Source organism: Xenopus laevis, chromosome 2S (assembly GCF_017654675.1).
Source record: "Xenopus laevis strain J_2021 chromosome 2S, Xenopus_laevis_v10.1, whole genome shotgun sequence".
Lineage (NCBI taxonomy): Eukaryota > Metazoa > Chordata > Amphibia > Anura > Pipidae > Xenopus > Xenopus laevis.
In genome coordinates, this window is record NC_054374.1 from 34203769 (window position 1) to 34225909 (window position 22141).

At 40.5% G+C, this 22141-nt stretch overlaps 1 protein-coding gene across 7 annotated transcripts in view; it reads right to left on the reverse strand.

The window, feature by feature from the left end:
• sh3kbp1.S (SH3-domain kinase binding protein 1 S homeolog) overlaps window positions 1-22141 on the reverse strand; it is a 203439-nt gene that overhangs the window by 55903 nt on the left and 125395 nt on the right. For 4 of the 7 annotated variants that reach the window (XM_041583615.1, XM_041583613.1, XM_041583617.1 and 1 more), the window contains 3 exons: window positions 22005-22111; window positions 14134-14257; window positions 11473-11666 (listed from right to left, as the gene is read on the reverse strand). In XM_041583615.1, coding sequence (XP_041439549.1) covers window positions 11473-11666; window positions 14134-14257; window positions 22005-22111 — 425 coding nt within the window. Of the gene's footprint in view, window positions 1-11472; window positions 11670-14133; window positions 14258-22004; window positions 22112-22141 lie in introns of all 7 variants that reach the window. The other 3 variants (XM_041583614.1, XM_041583612.1, XM_018249067.2) reach the window with 1 other exon arrangement.

A 22141-nucleotide genomic window follows, 5' to 3' on the forward strand; every position in this document is an offset into this window, starting at 1 on the left:
CAGACTCTACCAATTCTTGATTAGCTCGAGAGACAGGTTAATACAATACAAATTTCTGATGCGGATATATCTCACCCCTAATAGGCTCCACAAAATGGGAAGACTACCCCGTCCCACGTGTAAAAGATGTGGGGTGGCGGATGGAACCTTTTGGCACATGGTATGGGCGTGCCCGGTAATTTCCAGATATTGGTCCGATATCACACTGTATATTGTTGAGGTCCTGTCCCTTCCCCCACTGCAAACCCCCGAAATCTGCCTACTGGGTGTAGTTGACGATATGGTGCCACTCAGTAGTACCAGAATATTACTAAGATCCCTACTTTTTTATGCCAAGAAACTAATGATCATTCACTGGATGGCCCCCCACCCTCCCCAGAGACCGGGCTGGATTGGGTATGTGAACAAGATGCTCCCGTTAATTAAATTGACATATGAAGCTAGGGGTCACCCCAACAAATTTGAGAGAATCTGGGGTATCTGGTTAGAAGCACATTTATTGTCATTACCATGATGATACTGTATGTTTTGAGAAATGCAATGTCGTATGTTTTGCTCATACTTATGTTGTTTTCGCTGCTGGTGTACTTTTTCCCCCCCCTTCCCTTCCCTCTTTCTTTCTGTACCCTATCCCAGTTACACTTTAAAACAATAAAAAGAACACCTTTTAAAAAAAAAAAGTTGATTATTTGGATAAAATGGAGTCTATGGGAGATGGGCATTCCATAATTTAGAGCTTTCTGGATAACGGGTTTCCGCATAACAGATCCCATACCTGTATTTCAGCACTAGTGGCCTTTATGTGGCTTAAAATGTGTAAATATGCATTTTTTTGTCATTAACCCATTCATTAGAATGACCACAGGCATGGATATTTATCAGATTTTACTCTTTCAGTTGAAATCCTACATCTGACAACTGTTATGTTTGTCATAGGCCTAAGGCCATGGGCACACAGAGATGTAGGCTCTTCTGTAGGCTCGTGTATGTCTGAGAGTAGCAGATTCACTCCATATCCCTGCTCCATTCATCTTTGTTGCTTCCGTTTGTGTGTAGAGGTTGTCTCCTTTTGCGTATATAGGTTGACCTTCGATTCTACTCTGTGTGATTATGCAGGTGGAGAAGAGCCTACAGCTCCATTTGTCTATGGCCTTAGCACTTAAACAGAAGGAAATGCTTGTGGTATGTGGAGTGCAACACCACTAGTGGCTTTAGGATTTAATGGCTCACTTTAGACTCTAAATCACAATAAACTGGAGAAAAAATTGTCTATGGCACATGGTAGCATTCCTCCTCTGATGTACAGGTAAGAGACCTGTTATCCAGAATGCTTGGGACATCAGGTTTTCCGGATAAAGGATCTTGATTATTTGATGTTATAGTAAATAATAAAACTACAGTGTAGTAAAAAAAATTAAATGTAGTATTTTTTGTAGGGCAGACAAAAACCTACTGCTCTGTGTGGTTATAATTTTGTTGCTTTTTATTACTAATCTTCCTATTCAATCCTTTGCCTATTCATAGTCCAGTCTCTGCTTCAAATCACTGTCTGGTTGCTAGGGTAAATTGAAAATAAGCTAAATAACTTAAAAACCACAAAAAAAAAAAAAAGAACAATTACACATTGTCTCAGCAATATCTACAACATACTAAAAGTTCATATGAAGGCAATCACCCCTTTAAAGGAGAACTAAAGCTTAACTAAAGTAGTAGGCTAGAAATGTCGTACATTATGTTTTGGGCTTCTGTACCAGCCCAAGGCAACCACAGCCCTTTAGCAGTAAAGATCTGTGTCTCCAAAGATGCCCCAGTAGCTCCCCATCCTCTTTTCTGCTGATTCACTGCACATGCTCTGTGGTACAGTTCTGCAAAAACCTGCGGTTCCGGGTGCGGGAATAGACGCGGGTCGGCGTTTCTGCAGGTCACGGGTCGGGCCGCGGGTCTTCTCAATAGCGATATTTACGCCTTTTTTCGGGTCACGTCTACTTCCGATGACGTCATTTACAGTTTACAATGACAGCACTTCCTGTTTTACTTCTTTTTTTCCTGATCACGACTACTTCTGATGATGTCACTTCCGGTATACAATGACAGCACTTCCTGTTTTACTAATTTTTTTCTGATCACAACTACTTCCGATGATGTCACTTCCGGTTTACAATGACAGCACTTCCTGATTCTTGATGGTCAGCGGGTCGCGGGTCGGGGTTGCGGATAAGGTACTTGCGGGTTGGGTCGGGTAGCGGGTAAGAATGTGGGTTACGGGTCCGTGATGCGGATTGCAGGTTGTGGGTAAGGGTCGGGTACGGGTCCCAAAAAATGGACCTGCACAGGACTCTAGTGTGAGGTCGTGTGCAGGGAGAGCAAGCAGAAGAGCTCAACCTGAAGCCGCCCATCAACCCAAAGTGGTGTCCTGACTTCGGCCCGACCTGCGTTTATCAGGCTGGTCCGTACACCACTAGTGAGCAGGCAGGATCCAGTATTAGTTATAACAGAAGCATATGAGAGGCACTTTAATTGGGGGGCAGCAGCTAGCAAGCAGTGTGCAGATCCCAATACTAAGGCTGACTGGCACACTGGGTTCTAATGAAATCCATGTGAGAACAAACATTTGCTGTGTTTCTAAAGTTAGATTAAGTTTGTGTCTGTATAAACGTATTGACAGTGAATAACGCAGAGGTACACCATTATCAAACCTGTTCTTCTATGGTTTCCTGGTCCTAATCTTCACTATTACTGGTTACTTCTGTCCTGGTGACACCTAATGAAAACAGACCCCCTCCCTCTATCTTATAAGTTACTGATGCCTGTAATGTGGGGTGAAGCTATTGCAATAACAAACTAGATGTATAAATATGTTTTACATGTTAAATCACTTCATTTTGAAAAAAAAATGACAAGGACTATAAACAAACTTTACACAAAAGCAACAATCATTAATCTAATCTATTTCCTCCAAACAGACTGTGAACGATGGAGATGCCATACTACTGGTCATAGATCTACGGGTGGGAACCCAACAATGGTTAAGGTGTGTGTACTAGGGTTGACACCTGTCCGGATTTCACCTGGACAGCCCGGATTTGGAAAGGCTGCCTGGGTGAAAAGTCTTCCAAATTTGGAAATCTGGACAGGACATTGAAGTGAATGACATGGTAATCAGCCAACCGCCACGTCATCCGTCCCATGTCATCCCTCCCACCCCCGACATCACCCACCCCTGATGTCATCTGGTCCTCCCCCAACATCACTACCCCACCCCCAACATTATTCGTTCTGCCCCACGATGTCACTGGCCCACCCCTTGCCCGGTTTCCCCAAGGAAAAATGGTGGCAACCCTAATCTGTATTCAATAGCTAATAGTTATTGAAATGAGGTATATAATCAATTCTAATTCAATACCTGAGCGTCATGGATGTAAAAACAACACTATGGCCACTAGACAGCAGATGCACTAATGTGAAATGCATGATAACATATACACACATAAACTACTGGGGCGGAAATATTTGTGGTGTGATTGCACTGACTGTGATGAGCAATTTATATATGGTAAACAATAATTATTAAACATTATTCCTTTTAATAATTTTATACAAGCATTGCCATCTTATGCAAATACTCACCTATGTTCTGCTTAATGGCTTTGCTAGTCTTGCTGGAGTTTTATTTATTCCCAATTATAGAATGCCATCGTATGCAAATACTCACCTATGTTCTGCTTAATGGCTTTGCTAGTCCTACTGGAGTTTTATTTATTCCCAATTATATTAACAATGACATATTGCCCAGTACTACGGGGAGTGTTTAATCACCCACATCAGCCCTGTTTCACAATATCCCCTTCATAGTGACAGATTCAGGCCAATTTCATCAGAATGCAGCTTCCTTAGCAGAATGTTTTAGGGATATAACCCTTTTACCCTGCACCAGATAAAGATTCTCAGTGCCATGGAATATTTTTCTACTAAGCTTGCCACCTGGCTGGAATTTTACTGACCTGGACAGTAAAAATGATGCTTGATGTCAATTGTTAATAATAGGGATAAAAACACAGGTATTGGGGTGCCAACCCAGTTCACTTTTTTTAAGCAACGATCAATATAAGGGTTCAGACATTTAGTTAGTGTTTCTGGGAGGACTGGGTTTGATTCCTTTGCCTCGGTCACTAAGGTGGGTTGGGGACATACTGAACCCATTACCATCTATGTACAGTTTCAACTCCTACATAAATATAAATAGTAACTTTACTTGTTTGTGTTCACAGCTATGTTCCAGAAAGTGGAGATGCGTAGGCAGGCAAATTATAATTCTGACGTTACTTCCCCACTTATTCTATTTTCAGGTGAATTTCTGAATTAAGACTGAAGGATTTAATTGTAACAAGGTTACAGTTCCATTGGGACTACTTTATAGACTTACTATACAGTACATGCTCTGGGATATGCAGCTTTCAGCACTACATGTGTCACATTTCCCCCTACACCAGCTCAGATCATTGGGAGAGACAAGGAACTGTAGTACAGCAATGAAGTAGTGTCATGTAATAATGTTATTGACTTACCTTGATTTGATTTTTATGCACTAAAGTTTCAAATCAAGCAATATACAGCTTATTTATTAAGCTCCGAATATCCGCACCTCTAATAATTCATAGTTTTCGGAGCAAAAAAAAAAAAACTACAAATTTTTTGAAATTTATTAAAGTCCGATTGTCTAAAGCTCCGAATACAAAACCCCGGCATCTGCTCTTGAGGTTCTGCATAAGTCAATGGGGAAGGTCCCAGTGTCTGCGCTGATATCCGATGATTTTGGGGTTTTGCCACAAAAAACGACGAAAAAATCGTAGTTTTTGCGGAAAACAGAGTTTTTCGGGCTTTTTTCTTCATAAATAAGGTCCATTTGGGAATTTGGAGTTGCTCAGAGTTGGATATTAGAAATACTGAGATAAATTCGGAACCTTGATAAATAACCCTCTAAATGTATGCCCTAAAGTACCTCTTACATATCAGGAAAAATATCTTACACTCTTTCCTAGAATAAAGAAACTAAGTGGGGAAGGGGGATGCTGGAAGTTGCCATTCAGCCCCCAGTATGTGGCTATGTCTATAATACAAAGAGGCATAAGTACCAGTTTAATGCTAGCTTTACCTTGTTGTCTTGCATAAATGCTACAGTATATTCCACTGCCAATGAACATATAGGGAGCCACTGGAAAGGAACCAGAACACCACAAGGAGGGGGCTAAATTTGGCATTTTAGTTCATTATATCACTAACCTCTCATTCTGAGCATAGGCTTCTCTATTTTAGAATAATAGTACTTCCGTAGTGGTAAAGGTATGGGATTCATTATCTGGAAACTGGTTATCCAGATAGCTACAAGTTACAGAGGGGGCATCTCCCATAGACTCTGTTTTTTTATTTTAAAGAATGTTTTTTATTGAGTTTCTAACAACAAAAATATATTAAAAAAAAAAAAGGAAAGAAGAAAAGAAAGTAGTAAGGATAGCAAAGGGCTGGAAGGTGTAAGATTGTTCACGTTAAGGTTGCAGGTGATTCCATCTATGGAGACCAGATGTCGTCAAACTTCCCTGGACATCCTCTAGCTAGGTAAGTGAGTTTATAGAGTTCCAGTTGTGAATTGATAAGTAGAATACATTTATGCATAGTTGGTGGTGACGGGCCCATCCAGTTTAGCGCAATGTTTTTTTTCTCATAAAACATGAGTAATCTCATTAAATGCCTAGTCCTCATTCTGGGCACCATGGAATCCAATACTCCCAACAGACATGTGGCCGGACTGAACACTTGTGGTAGGGCCAGTTCTGCACCCATAAAGTGGATGATCTGTTGCCAGAACCTCTGCACCACCGGGCAGCTCCACATTAGATAAAATCAGCACTTTGCAACTCGGATAGCTTGGAGAATCACGTTTGCCCATAACATGCAGTTTTTGTGGTGTGAGATAGGTCTGATGGATAATTTTAAACTGTATAAGTTTATCCCTAGTACTCACAAGGGGCTGATACAGATTGTCAATAACTTCTTCCCAGTCATTGGGGACCATAGACTCTATTTTAAACAAATAATTCACATTTTTAAAAATGATTTCCTTTTTCACTATATTTTTAAAACAATATCTTGTACTTGATCCTTACTACTATATAATTAATTCTTATTGGGTTTATTTAATATTTAAATTATTTTTTAGTAGACTTAAGGTATGGAGGTAGGTTTGCCACCTTTTCAGATTGGGAAAAATGTGCAGGAGGTGAAACGGATGACTTTGGGGGTGGGGCGAATGATGTTGGGGGCAGATCAGTGATGTCAGGGGGTGGACCGGTGATCTGGGGGAGGGACTGATGATGTAGGGGGCGGGAGTGATGGCGAGGCAATCAGCGTCTGGCAACCCTATATGGAGGTCCAAATTACAGAAAGACCTATTATCTGGAAAGCCCCAGATCCAGAGCATTCTAGATTACATGCCCCATACCACACATTACTCTTCCCAGTGTGATATTGACCCATTCTCTTGCATGAAAACGCTCCAGAATTAATATTTGGAATGCTGTGTAAAATAATCATTGTCAAGGCCTGCCCATAAGTCATATGATTCCCATTTATAATACAGCAGAACCCACATTTTACATTTTTTAGGGGACTGGAAAAAATGTATGTTAAATCCAGGAATTAGGGAAATATATTATGCGTTATATACTGTATTGGTGGTGTGGTGTTTATACAAATGGCCTGTAGATGTCACTGTGCCCAGGCTTATACTCTGCATACTTCCTGACAGCTTAAAAAGTGAAAGTGAAAGTTACTGTTGTTTAATGCCTGCATGAGCCTGCTAATAAAGCACTGTTATACTCTACTCCTCCTCGGCTACCCAAAACATAACAAATTGACAACGAGATGGCTCTTCTACCTCTGCAGCAGCCTGCACCTTTTCTTCCAAACCCTGTTGAGCCTACCATACCTTTTACTGCTTGGATCCGTATGTTTGAAAATAACATTATTGCTGCTGACCAAGGGGAGATTTCTGCTGCTAGAAAGTGTGCTTTACTTATTCACTGCCTGGGAGCAGAGGGACAGAGTATATACTATACATTACCATTACCTGATGATACTTATAAAACTGAGCTTACTGCTATAAAGAACTTTTTCGTGCCAAGAGTAAATGTGGTTGCTGTAAGATATAAATTAGGCGAATGTGAACAACTACTCTTTTTACATAGCTGCATTCAGTCTCTCACCCCAGAGGAGCATAAACAACTGGGATCTGGGGAGCAGTTATCATTTTATCACCATCATTTTCTGAGGGGAAATTAATTCAATCAATTTGAGCATTATAACTCCCTGTATATTTGCCTTTACCTTTTCTAGTTCTCCCTGTAGATCTCCAGTGTACAAATCTATAATCCTGTCATGTAAAGCAAAGAGCTCTGCCATAGCAACAAGCTTTATTGCACCATAACATCAAGTAAGGCATCCCCCTCATTATTGCCAATAGTTGATTAGTTTACTCATACTGTAATTAGCAGAACATTAAATTAGGACAGCGATCATTTAGAAAGGTGGGTATATTTAAATAGATACTAAATCACAACTCACATTTCAAATGTTTAACACATTAGGGATCATTTGCCATGTTTGGGGTAATGTGAAAAAAGCTTCTTCTTTTTTTTTTGCACTTTGCACTTCTTTTTTTTGCACATTTCCCTGCACATATCCTATAGCATTCTATAGCATTCTTGTGTGTCTTCTACTGTGTGTCCCAAATAGTTTCCCTACCAATCAATGCAACCAGGGCATCTATGTTCTTCCCATTTCTGCATGATATTCCTCTGGGTACCGTGTGCCCCCCCCCCCACCCCATACAAAAACATACAGGAAGGTTAAAGGGGAAGTAAAGTCTAAAATAGAATAAGGCTAGAAATGCTGTATTTTGTATACTAAATATAAACATGAACTTACTGCACCATCTTGTAACTTTGTTAAACATCTTTGCAAGACCAAGACTGTGCACATGCTCAGTGTGGTCTGGGCTGCTTAGGGATCGTCATAAATTATCAAAACAGCACAAATCAAATAATATCTGGCAGAAGCCGATACAGCAAGACTGATTTATAATCAGAATAGGCAGACTGCACTGGGTCCTGTGTTGCCATGTAATCTAATGTGGATTTTATAGTTTCTGTATTATTTAATACAAACTTTCTCCAACTCTGCAGAACCAGTGGCTGCAGCAAAATAATCCTCCAAATAGAATCCCAGTTTATCTGTTTAAATCTGGCTCCATGATCTTTGTCCCGGCGGCTGGAGTTGGAAGCAGTAAAGGAGATGTATACAGTAGCGATCCTAGAGGGGGGCGGGCCCTGGTGCGTGACGTGACGTGGGCGTGACCCCCTCTGTACGACCGCATTTGGCCGCATTTTCAAATTATGGAAAGATCCCTTATCCGGAAAACCCCAGGTCCTGGGCATTCTGGATAACAAGTCCCATACCTGTACTAATTAACTGTGGATTATATGTAACAGCTACTCTACAGCTATATGCCAGGTTCAGTTAATATATAGTTGATTTAGGTTTTCCAATTGTTTTTGGTTTATGGAGTTTAACCTTGATTTTGGTTTAGAATTACCAAAGGATGTGGTTTACATTTTTGAGCTTTGGCGGTGCTAAAATGCCTGTATGTTGTGTACTTAACTTCTTTCAATCAAGATGGAAAATCCATTAGTATATTAAAGGAACAGTAACACCAAAAAATGAAAGCATTTAAAGCAATTAGCATATAATATACTTTTAGCATGTTCTTGTAAAAGCTGTGTGTTTGCTTCAGAAACTCTACTATAGTTTATATAAATAAGCAGTTGTGTAGCCATGGGGGCAGCCATTCAAGATGGAATTGTCACGGCCGGCAACCGATACCAGAACAAATGCCAAGCACCCTGGTCTCGGCTCGGCTTCACCAGTAGTGTGACCACCGTTGGGCTTCGGGAGGAGCCCTCAGCTTACTTGGGTGCCACCTGGACTTAACAAGGGGTGCAAGGCTAGATGTTCTGGCTGGCAAAGGGGCACGGCTGTTAGCAGAGTCTTTAGGTCGAAAGTCACGGTACAAAAGGACAAGGCAAGCGGATGGTCAGACAGGCTGGATCGAGGCAGGCGGATAACAGAATCGTCAGGAAGGCAAAGGGTCAAAACCAGGGGATCAATCAGATGGGTTGAGGCAGAATCGGAGTCAATAACAGGCAGAGATCAAACCGGAACGTCAAACAGGAGGATTTAGCAGAGACAAGATCGATTTCAGGCAAGGGTCAGGTTCCAGAGATCAGAATAGTCAAACAGGCAGGCAAGGGTCAAAACAGATAATCAGGAACAGATTCACACAGAATAGCAACAGCTAAAGCACCAGGAACAAATCCTATCACGGGCAATGGTAACCTGTGGGAATGCCCTTTAAATACTATTTGAATTTGGCGCCTCTCGCACTGACGTCATAACGTCAGCGCGCCTGCGCCTTTAAATCGGAGTGCGCATGCGCGCGCGCTAGGAAGCCGGCACCGGAGCAGCGCGGCGTGACGGGCGTCCCCGTCGAGTGGGCGGCAGGCGTCCCTGCCGTCCCCCCACACCATGCCCAGGTAATTTTATTACAGGAATATAGGAGAAAAGGGTACATGTTACATAGCACATAACAGATAAGCCCTGTCCAATACAATGGTGTTATGTATCCTGTGCCATTTCTACTTTTTTCCAGCTTGAATGGCTGCCCCCATGGCTACACAACATCTTGTTACTTAAACTTTAGTAGAGTTTCTGAAGCAAACACACCAATACTACCAACACAGAGCAAAAGTACAATATATATTTGAATTACTTTGACATACTTTCAGTTTTTGGTTAAATAATTTGTTGCCCATAGACTTCAATGCATTTGGCAAATTTGTCACCATTTCAGGCATTTTCGGCAAAGCAAAATGGGTCAGATTCGCCCATCACTAATATGTTTTCTACTAATTCTGATTTAGTTACCCTAATCCACTAAACAGTAGATGCCAAGAGTTATGAACATATTTCCCAACTGAGTATTCGTCCATTTCCCCAACCATCTTACACTACATTACGTACAAGCACCCACAAATTAGCACTTTACCATAATGTTATTGTGGATTGTAAATGGCTGGCTGTGCCCCATTGCACTTTATTCAGACAACATGTATCTGTCAGAATTTCAAGTAGTTTTAGTTCTAAGACCTCTGCAATATGATCATTCATCAGAGGGCTGGATACCACTGGTTAAATTGTGGACAATGAGCAACCGCAGGTCATAAATTGGCAGCTGTTTCAATAAGGGATGGCACGTTGTTTTCTAACATAGCAATGACCTTCCAGCCTTCCACCACCTCACATATTCTATTGTGTTCCTAGCTTTAGGACTCATTCATCATATTGATTCACATATCAAAGTAACCAAAATATCAATCAATAAACAGAATGTAATTGTTTTTCTATTTGCTATACTCATAAAAAAAGAAAATAAGACAGGCACCCAAAGAAAACCAGAAACCCACACAAGACACATTGTTGCATTGTAAGCATTATGTAACTAAGGGGCAAATTTACTAAAGGGCGAAGTGGCTAACGCTAGCGAAAATTCGCCAATGTGACGTCATTTCATTACTTCGCCGATTTACTAACGGGCGCTGGCATAAATTCGCTAGCGAAGTGGACCTACTCTACCTCTACTTTGCACCCTTATGCCAGGCGAAGTTGCGCTATGGCGAAGGGACCTTACTACGCTAATTCACTAAGTTGCTGATTTTCGTGATGTTACCTCTTGCGCCAGACTTTATTTTGCCACCTCAGACCAGGCGAAGTGCAATAGAGTAGATAGGGATAGGTTCTAGATATGGATTGCTCCAAAAAAAGTTGACATTTTTTCTAAGTGCCAAAAAACGCTGGCGTCTTTTAGTATTTTAAGGGTGATAGGCTGAAAAAGAGCGAATTTTTTTTTAGGGTACCCTCCTTCCCCCCCCTACATTTGATAACACATGGCACCTTAAGTATACGGTGAGCACATGCGTATGGCATTAGAATACATTTATTAAGGTTCCCTGGCCTTGTGTAGTGTAATGTGTTTGCTGCTGCATATACGGCCATTGTACTTTAACTGAATGCTGTATGCAAATTTACGATCCCTAGCGTAACTTTGAACCGCTGATCGTAACATCGCTAGCGCAACTTCGCAAAAGATCGGTGACTCGTGAGCAACTTTGGATCTTCGTGAATTTGCGCAGCCCTGGTGAATCTATGCCTGTGCGGCGAAGGCAATGCTGGTGCAAATTCGGAGGTAAGTGAATTTGCCCCTAAATCTTCTGATACCCAGGGAAAAAGCTAAAGGACAAATGTTGCATAGGATTCAGTGGATACAGTCAAATCTATGATAAAAACATAAATATATTTATTTACCTTTTCTATTGGCACAATTTCATTTTCCATTTCTATTGACCTTGGTCTGAGTTTAATTGGTTTGTCTTTGAAAATGTCCCCGAAGCCAAATCCCCTGATTTTTTTCGGCTGTGTTTCTGTCCCACTTGTACCGTTGGTCCCTTCTGATTTGGAGTCGCCGCCATCACTTTCCGAGCCAGTAGTATCTCTGAACCCTGCTGGAAGGAGAAATTCATTTCTGTGACAAATTGGCTTTTTATGCAAAAGTTTTACAAAAAGAACAGTTGTACAGAATTGGAAAAAATATGTAATACATGAAATATAAGAAATGACATCAAAAAATATTCATTAGGAAAAGAGAAAAAAACAGGGATTTTATGATGATTTCATACCGTATGTAAATGCAAATACACCCGTTGTGCCAATAACGTTTTTGCACCATTCTGCCGATTTACATACATAAACCAGATTTTTTGAAAAACCACGGCCAGTGCTAGAAAATCGAGCTACAACGGCTGCACTTGTTACCATTTATCAAAGGTCGAATTTTAGAGTAATGTGAATTTGTTTAAACTCTAATAAATTCAATTTTATTCACAATTTGAATGGTATGTTATTTATGAAAAAATGAAAACATCTAAAATTCTATAGAAATTTGACTTGAAAACCAAATTTAATTTTTTTAGAGTTTTTCTCCGGAAAAAAAACTCAACTTTTTTTGAATGACGCGCAACATTTTTTTTTTTTTTAAAGCGTGACATTTTTTTCTCCCATTGGAGTCTATGGGGCATCCTTTTCATGGCTCATCACTACTAAAATCTTACTATCATATAGTTCAAGGGACCTCTGCCATTGACTTCTATTTCCAGGGTCGATAAATCTCACATTCAATTCAATTTCGAGCTGGTGTTTTTAATTCAAATTTGTGAGTTTTGACCAAATAATATTCGAAAATATGAATTTGAATTTACCATTCGAACCTTAGTAAATCTGCCCCTTAATTTCAATGCAATGTATCGGTACTCAGCACAGCCAGAAACTTGCATCAATTAGAAATGCCCCTGAACCTTGTTGACTATGACAACAGGGTATATCACACTAGAACTCAACTCACAGTAATACAAGAACAGTATTTGCTTGTATTGCTTAGTTTGGCTTCCAGTCTGTACAACCAGCCTGTGTAACTGGCGTAAGTCTATTAGTGCATCATACTTGCTTACTTACTCACCCCAAGCAGCAGCAATTACACCAGACAAAGAAGAACTTTCCATGTATTATGCCTTTATAATCAAGAAAAATCAAGAGTTCTGTAGACCACTGCAGCTTATGTTTTGCCATGTTGATGTTTCCAACTAGTGTAGCTATTTATAAAACACTCTCAACTACAGTATCTATCTAAGTTTCCTTCCAGAGTGCCGCTAGAGCATGTGATTCTAAATTATATATGCCATTAGAGGGCACTGTAATGTCATGAAGTCTATATATATTATATAGAAAGTAGCATCCATATGGTGCAAACATTCAAAGCTCTATGGTCATAAACCTATACTATACACAGCACTTTTACAGCAATATAAAAAAAAAAAAAAAGATTGCTGAAACAAATTTTCTTGCAGCACTTTCGTTTTCTTTGTTTTATAGAAATCGACAGTTGTTTTTGATACTGTTGGTCATGTGTTTATGAACATTCATGAAGACCAGATTGCTCCTTGGTCTATAGTCTATCTTTCATTTAATTCACTGTGTGATAAATGATCCTCACAAAGATTGATACATGATTGTGGTATATCATATTAAGGGGCAGATTTGAAAATCCTAATCTTAAATTTTGAATTTTTATTCTAATTCAGGTTTCGAGATTTATCAAACCTTGCCCTTTAAAAATTCAAATTTGACACCTAAAACCTGCCGAGTTCATGTTTAAGTCAATGGGAGAGGTCCAGTAACCAATTTGAATACGTTACTAGCCTTCCTGACATTCAAGGTTTTTTAGGAGCAAAAACTAAATTCGAGTTTAGTCGAATTCGATTCGGTTTATGGGTCGGTAATATTCATTCGCGTTTTAGATATTCAATTTTTTTATTAAATAACCCCCCAATCAAATTTCGAGTATATTCGAATTTATTAGAGTTAAAAAAATTCACATGAATTCAAAATTCAACCTTTGATGCCTCTAAATAGATTAAATAACACTGATAATCAGAAGTATGGGGCACAAAGGCAATTCTCTTCAGGCTTCATTTAGGGCAGTGGTGTAACTAGATGTTACTGGACCCCACAGCGAATTCAAGTTTGGGCCCCAAAATATTGCTCAGTTGACCAGTCCTACCCAGATATATTGAAGTTGCCCATTAATTAGGGCTTACTGGGCCCCCTACACTCCTGCGCCCCCTGCAACCGTAGGGTCTGCTTTCTTTGTATTTACGCTCCCTGATTTAGGGATTTGGCAGGAGTAAGAGTTTTCCATTGTTTCCAGCCACAAACATAATTACAGTAGGATACAAATCTTTACAGTTTTCAGCTTAGGTCAAGGTAAATAGTTATAGGTAAAAAAACCAATACAGACAAATACAAAAACATAAAAAGGTATTAAAAATAAACAACATTGTTTTAAAAAATAAGAAACATTCATCAGGCTGCAAAAACAATGATCAGAAGTACTGACAAATCAATACTCCTTACCTGTTTGTATCTGTTGCTCATAATTACCACCGATTTCTGTTTCGGTTACAATTTCCTTGATGAAATTGGAAGGAAACATGCCGGTCCTCCCATTAAGAACACCTTCCCACCAGCCCTCCTCCACCTGCACATGGGGAGAGATAACAGGTCAATGAAACAGAATGGTACCCTAATCCACTGTGTGAAAATGTCCTTATTCATTAAAGTCTATCAAAGGGCATTAACCTATAGTTAATATAAAAATATGGACGATAACATTCAAGGATGTTCAACCTGAGAGTTAATGAATATGTTTATGTTGAATATATTTTTACTGTTACCGGATAAAGTGGTAAAAACTTGGTTTAAATACATTTATACAACCTTATTTACTTTACAAAGCCATGTTCTGCATAGATCTGTTTTAAACATAGCTATGTATACTGTATATACCAGCATTTGCATTAGGGTTCTACAGTCTCCTTTAAAACCCATAATGCAACCCCTCATCTGCTAGGGGCTTACAATATTTCTTTGTCAATATTAATCTGTAAAACTTAAAAAGTGCTATTCAAATGCTTGGGGTTTTCCAGAAAAGGGATTGTAGGGACCCAAAGGGTTAATTCCCTACAGAGAGCCACATGGCTGAACTATGGGGTTTCCCAGGGGCTGGGGCCAGAGCATTGTGGGTGCAGCATGGCAGATATCAGAGGATACCACAAGGTGTCGGTGGTTCACCACTTTACTATAAAAGGGAGAGCCATGTGCTCAGACAGCCATTACAGATATCTGCTGTCTTACTGCTGGATGTTAATTCTTGGAGAGAGAGAGAGAGAGAGAGAGAGTGAATTCAGCAGCCAAGATGTAGAGGCAGGAGGCCTCTAAGGTTGGGGTAGGGGATCCCATGCCTGGGAGCTAGAATAGGAGGGTCTGAACCCCCGGATTTTCCAAACCTGAACGTGGAAATTGCTCGCGCTATAGACAGTGCTGGGAGCTACAGTTCAGCTACAGATTTATCAAAGCTGCATTTGTTGGATAAAGATTCTCATCGCTGTGGATGCCTGTTTCCGCTCTGTGTGAGCCTGCCAGCTCTGTGTGTGAGCCTGCCAGCTCTGTGTGTGAGCCCTCAGTGAGTCTGCCTGGGGAGATTAGAGGAAAGGTAAATGATCCAGCAGGGTTTCTATTGTGTCACAGGCTGTTTGTGTGCCTGCCACATGGGAGTCAGTACCTTGTTCCTCGGGAAAGGTACTTGAGAAATAGAGCTACCTGGACCATGTGTGCTCTTGTTGGGAAAAGGGACTGAGACTCTTTGTCACCAAAGGAGTAGTGTGGGACTTTGCCTGGCAGGGAATTACCAGGACAGGACTGGCACAGGTTCATCAGGGTAGTGGGTCATGCTTTGAATGCATTTGTATATGTATTGTTACAGTTTACTTCCCCTTTAATCTGCACTTCTTTGTGTAAAGTTGATATTTTTATAAAGCAAATGTGTGTGTTGAATGTTTTCCCAATGTGACTATCCGCAGGTGTATTCCTGGATCCCATTAGGTGGAGGCACTGCCAGAGAAGAGTTTTCTCAGTACCCTTTCACCTAGCAAAGGAGACTCAGGACCTGTAATTGGTAAGAAATGGTGTAATGTATAACCTTTGGCACAGACGGGTGGCCAAAAAGGAGTTACAGGATCATTCTGTAATAAAGAATTATATAGCTTTTTTTTTTCAGCAGCTCTCCAGTTTTAGATAACGGGTAGCTAGAGTCCAAATTACCCTAGCAGCCACACTTTGATTTGGATTAACTTTTTAGTTAAATTTCGGCCTTCTGTTCTACTGTGCATGCGCAGCGGTGCAAAGAAAGCAGAAGACGGAAGAGAAGCGATCCATGGTGCTCACTGGTATAATCCCGGGCCGGTGCAGTTTTCTGCTGATTGGAGCACCGGCGTCCGGCCCAGGGTTTCAGGTAAGTTAATAAAATCACTAGGAGGTGCCTAACATTTAGCACCCCCATGTGCAGTAATTATGAATTAAACTTAATTACTATTTTGGAATTCTTGCTGTTTTGTACACATTTCAGGAGAAGGTTTCCTCAATTACATTGGTTCTCGTAGAATAATCACGGGTGCTCCTGTCAGGAGCAGTGCCTCGAAAGTTTGTAGGGAGGGGGCAAAAAGGAGAAATTCGGCATCTCAAATGTCACCCCAGGAAAGCACAGGTGCTAGAATCGCCCTGACTTTACATACCCTAAACACACAGTATACAGCAAATTAAGGGGGAGGCTGGTTTTTAGTTAGTGTTCAGCAGTTACCTTGATTGTTAAGTACATATAAATATATATATATATATATATATATATATATATATATACATATATATCTCAAGGGTAAGTCACAAATTTAGTTGCTAATGAATAGAATAAATGCAGCATTTTTTTAAGTGGGTGTGAAGCTGCAGATAGTGCCAGTGTCGGACTGGGCCATGCTCCCCCGATCGGATAACGGTGTTCGTGCAGGCGTTTGCTGAGGCACGCAGAAGGAAGCCGGGAGGGGGCCCCCGGTGACTGCCTGGAGGGGCCTTCATGTGGCAATCCCGGTAGGCCTATATTACTCCAGTCCGACCATGATTAGTGGATATTATGAGACAGAGAGTTGTAGTTTAGGAACATATAGAGGGCTGCCTGCTGACCATACCTGATTAAAGAACATGTAAGTTCTACATTTTTTCTACCGTGCATACAAGTTGGTCATTTAGAGCAGAGTTTCTGTGGGAACCAGCAATGGTTCATTGGCTGCTAGACTGTAGGGGGCATACAATAAAAAGAGAATGAAACACTCAATTTGCTGGACTAGTATAAGCCTACCGCATTAAACTGTGGGTCTGTGTGCTCATGCTCCAGACCTTCAGCATAGAGGAGTATGCCGCTGGGTAGTGTAATGGCAGGCACCAATCCGAAACCTCCATGTTGAATCCAGGAGCCAAAAGTTTAGAATTACACTTTTTTTTAGTTTACATTATGATTAAAGAAATCAATCGCCTTAGAAAACTTTACTCCCAAAATGAATACTTGAGCAACAGATAGTTTATATCAAATTAAGTGACACATTAAATAATCTCACCAAACTGGTCTATATATTTAAATCAATATTGCCCTTTTACATCTCTTGCCTTGAGCCATCATTTCGTGATGGTCTGTGTGCTGCCTCAGAGATCATCTGACCAGAAATACTGCAGCTCTAACTGTAACAGGAAGTGTGGAAGCAAATTACAGAACTCTGTCTTTTAATTGGCACATGTTACTTAACATGTATGTGTTTGTGTGCACCATGAACCCTATGATTCCGGGAGGTGGCCCTTATTTTTTAAAATGGCAATTTTCTATTTAGAATTAACCAATGGCACATACGACTAAAAAAGTATATTATTTTGAAAATGGTTTATTTACATGAAGCAGGGATTGGCTGATTTGAACCGCAACCGTTCAAGACCCGGTTATAAATATGTGCGAGTGGCCTGACATTTTCATGCCTTTGACAAAGTCCACTGGTTGTGGGCAAAACGCACGTCAGCGCAATTTTAGAATTTGGTTAGGCAGGGTGCCGTAATAAACCAATATAGGGGCAACTACCCACGATCTGGGAGGGTGTCTACTGAGGGTGAAGGGGTTGGTTGTGGAAAGGATCTTGGGGGGTAGCACCTGGGGCGAAGTAAGTGCCTGAGGCACAATATACCTAGAGTTTGGATTCATCTAAGTGCCTACGGCACAATCTAGTTTAACAGACTACACATGGATACTACAGGCTGATACGCCTATGGTGCATGAAGGATGACTGTAGCAATTGATCTATAGGCAGCGTTGGTGAATCCGACAAGTGCCCGTGGCACAACATAATTATAGCAAGTGATTTAACAGACAACACGTGTCGATCTGCTCATTTTCGTTCTGGGAGGGGATCATATGCGGGTGAAGGGGTTGGTGGTGGTTTTACGCCTGAGGATATTTAGGATTTGATTGTGTAAACCATTCAAACATCACTGGAGATATGCCTATGACTACTGTTTGATTTACCATATCAGGCAGGCTAAAAAATCCCCCCAGGCAAATTGTCACCGTCTACACCTACAACCAATCTATTGCCTCTGGTCAAGATGTCTCCCTGCGGTTAACCTTGTTTTTAATTGCTGATTTCTCGACTAAATCATTTTATCAATGTGTTTATTAAAGGCTATGTTTTAATCACTATTCTATATGAGATTTTGGATGTAACAGATGGGAGGGTGCAGCAAGATGGGTCAGTTCTTTCTCTTTTCTCTGCATATCCCCTTAAAATGAGCCATTGTGTTGTCACTCAGTCCTGTCCATTTGGGGCTTTAAGCATTTTTAATTGACTCCAGCCTGCCTGTAGAACTCTAGGAGGTACTGGACTTTTTTATTATGATTATTTCATACAGTTGCATATTCAAAACTTTTTGAATGAAATGTTAATTCAACACTGATCCAAGTAAACAGACAATTGTTTGAATGGCAGATTGAAAGAGGACTACATGTGGGCCAGAATAAATATATGTATACCCTATGTAAAGCTATGAGATCTATTATCTATTATTTAGAATGACTGAGACCTGAGTAGTTCCTCATAAAAGATAATTTATGTTTGTGCCTCCAGTCCTAGTGGAATCCCAATGTGAAGTTAAGATGGCCATAAGATCCCCTTGTTTTGCAAGGTCTCCTCCTGATATGCCCACGTATCGGGCTTTATTCTGATCGTTGGCCCGGGAGTCAAATGATCGAATTACAACAGTGGGAAACCAAGTGATCAGTGCAAGGACTGCATCAATTAGCTGATGTAGGTCTCGATGCAATGGGAAAAGCAACCTTGCCTGGTCTCTTCTGGCTGATTGACAGTGATATATCAGTGGCTCAGCATCCCTATGTCACAGAATTTTGTACACACACAAATATATACTTAAAAAGGAGCAAGCCTCATGGTGCAGTAAAAGGTTAAATGATGAACCAAATATAAAAAACTGTAGCAAGTACAGAGGGCTATGTGCAATTTTGAGCACAATGCAGTGTTTCCCCCAATTGTAAATGTAATTACGTTCGGTAGGGAAAGATGCGCCTGACGCAATTACACACAACATGTAAAATTGATGCAGTTGATGCAAACAAACCGAACTGGGTTAATTTCTGCTATAAGAGTGATGTGTGTGCCCTTCACTTTTGCAGCAATTGCGCTGCAGTGATTTACACAGGCCACTGTGGGAAACATGGAGCTACCAACTGATTCAGAGGTAACAGTAGCTCAAGGTTTCCTTGTGTCAAAAGGACAGCTGAATAAAATTCAGTAGATTGGGCAAAAGAAAGCAGCGCCTAACACTAATATATTGAAATGCATGGAGCACTTTTAATTTAGGGGATTTTAAATGCAACTGGCTGCAGCCAAATGCAACTGTGCTTGCAGTCATAAATGACCCCTAATGCATCATTAGATTTTAAAGGAGAATTCAACCCCACACTGTGATAAGTCCCCACTGGCCCCCTCCGTTGGCCCCCTTCCCTGCCTTCCCTCTGCTAAGTGTTACCCCAGAATTGTGTCCCCTGTAGTATTACTGACCATAAATGCAGAGTGAGAGCAGCGGAGCTCATGGGTGCCATCTTCGGGTGTTTTGGTAAACTTGGGGTCTTCTTCCAGCGATTTGGAAATTTCCATCACTTCGGGCACATGCGCAGTTGTAACAAACCAGAAAACTGCTCCAACTGCGCATGCGCCAATATGCCGCTCACTCTATGGGCATTACCAAAGCGCCGACGATGGAGCCCGTGAGCTCCGCTGCGCTCACTCTGCATGTACGGTCAGTAATCTTACAGGGGACACAATGCTGGGGTAACACTTAGCAGAGGGGAGGCAGCGAAGGGGGCCAGCAGAGGGGGGCAGTGGGGACTTATCAGTGGGGGGTTTAGTTCTCCTAGCAAACATTGGCCTCTTGCATTCCAGTCCAAACCAATTTCTAGCTCTAGTAATATGGTGCTCAGTGCAGAGGGACAGAGTGCAAATGGGTGCTTCATGAATAAGCCCTTAGGGGCATGCTATTGGCGGCAAGAATGACCCATAATTCATTTCCCTGATTTTACATTTTCTTGGGTTTTACACCATTTTTTTATGGACCGCTAAAAAATTTAATATGGGGCAAATTTTCAATATACCTTTATTATAGATTCTGAATGGTTTTCAAGTGATTTGTAAATGTATTTGCACAATACGATGTTTACCAATTTCTCTTCTCTGGGTCTGGCATCTAAAACAGTGTAAACAGTAGTCAGTTCTGTTTCAGGTCTGCTGAATATTGTTTTTAGAAGTCAGAGCACAGAGAAAGTCAGGTACTGCTTTTAATTGAGAAGAAATTCTCAAATAACTTAAACAATTGATGTTTAATGTTAGTATATTGGTTGCTTAGAATTGCATTTTCATGTGCAAGGTGGAAGACTTTGGAAAATGGCATTGCTTTCTGGATCACATTTCCACACAATAGATATCATGCCTGTAATACAATTAATCTAGACTCAAAATGAATACTTTCTGTTTGTGCATGGGACACTGACCCTAGCAACCCGCTACATTCAGAATCTAAGTTTGAAGAGAGTTGTATCTGAAAGACAAATTTTTGAATACCACCAAAAAGCTATAGTATTTCAGAAATGAATGGTAACGGATACCTGGGTTAAAATTCAGCACTTAAAGGAGAAGGAAAGCTACCGAAGCAGTTTATTGGAAATAGATTAGACACAATAGTGCAAGCTATAACATTATATTTATTCTGCAGAATGCTTTATCATACCTGAGTAAACAGCTCTAGAAGCTCTGTTTGTTTAGGATAGCAGCTGCCATTTTAGCTTGGTGTGACATCACTTCCTTCCTGAGTCTCTCCTTATAGCTCTGGGCTCAGATTACAGCAGGAGGGAGGAAAGAGGGGTAAAAAAAGGGAGAAAGGAGCAAACTGAGCATGCTCAAGCCCTGCCCTGGAGGTTTATGCTGAAAACAGGAAGTCTGATACAGAAGCCCATGTGTAAACAATAGAAGGAAAGAAATGTGGTGTTTCTTTTGACAGAGCAGCATTACTTTGAGGGTTTACTGGTGTATTTATATAGACCTTTCTGATAAAGCTTACTTAGTTTTAGCCTTTCTTTCTCCTTTAACAGCTATTCTATCTTACAATTACTAACTTGGGAGGCTTCTCATAGAATGATAGACAATACTGTGTGTGCTTCAACCATCTGCTTAACCTTGTAGGCTGGGAGCAAAGCAGTCTGGAAACCCTTGCCAGGGGTTTGCATAGACATACAGGAAAAAAATACCTCTTTGTTGCAAAAAGTGAAAACTTTAATTTATTAGGTCAAACAACTAGGCAACGTTTCAGGCTTACTCTTGCCATTTGGAATGCTAATAGTCAATGTTTGTAGGCTAAGATAAGTTTTCTGATGGGTAGGAAAATACTTAGGTTACAGTTATAATCATCGTGTAATTGCTCTTCACTCTTGAACTTAAATGATATTGTTTATTGTCTTACAGTATTTATATGTCCATCTCAATGCCACTGGCAAACCTTTTTCTATGTACAGGTATGTAACCTGTTATCAAGAACAAGCTTAACGGGGCTTTCAAGCTAAGGGGTCTGTTATTTGGATTTCCATACTTTACTAAAAAAATCATTTAACCATTACAAGAACCCATTAGGATTATTTTGCCTCCAATAATGATGAATATGATCTTAATAAAGGTCAAGTACATGATACTTTTTTATTATTAAGGAGATTAAGGAAATATTTTTTAACATTTTTAATTATTTGGTTAAATAATTCTATTAACAATTTGATTATGACCCTTTAAGAAGATACCTACTTCGCCAAGAACTTCAATAAATTCACCGACTTTAAGTTCAAGTTCATCTTCATTCTGGGGCATGTAACTAAAGGCCACCTGACATCTTCGCCGTCTTGTCCTTTCACCTGTAACGTCAATGAAACACAAAACAGGGA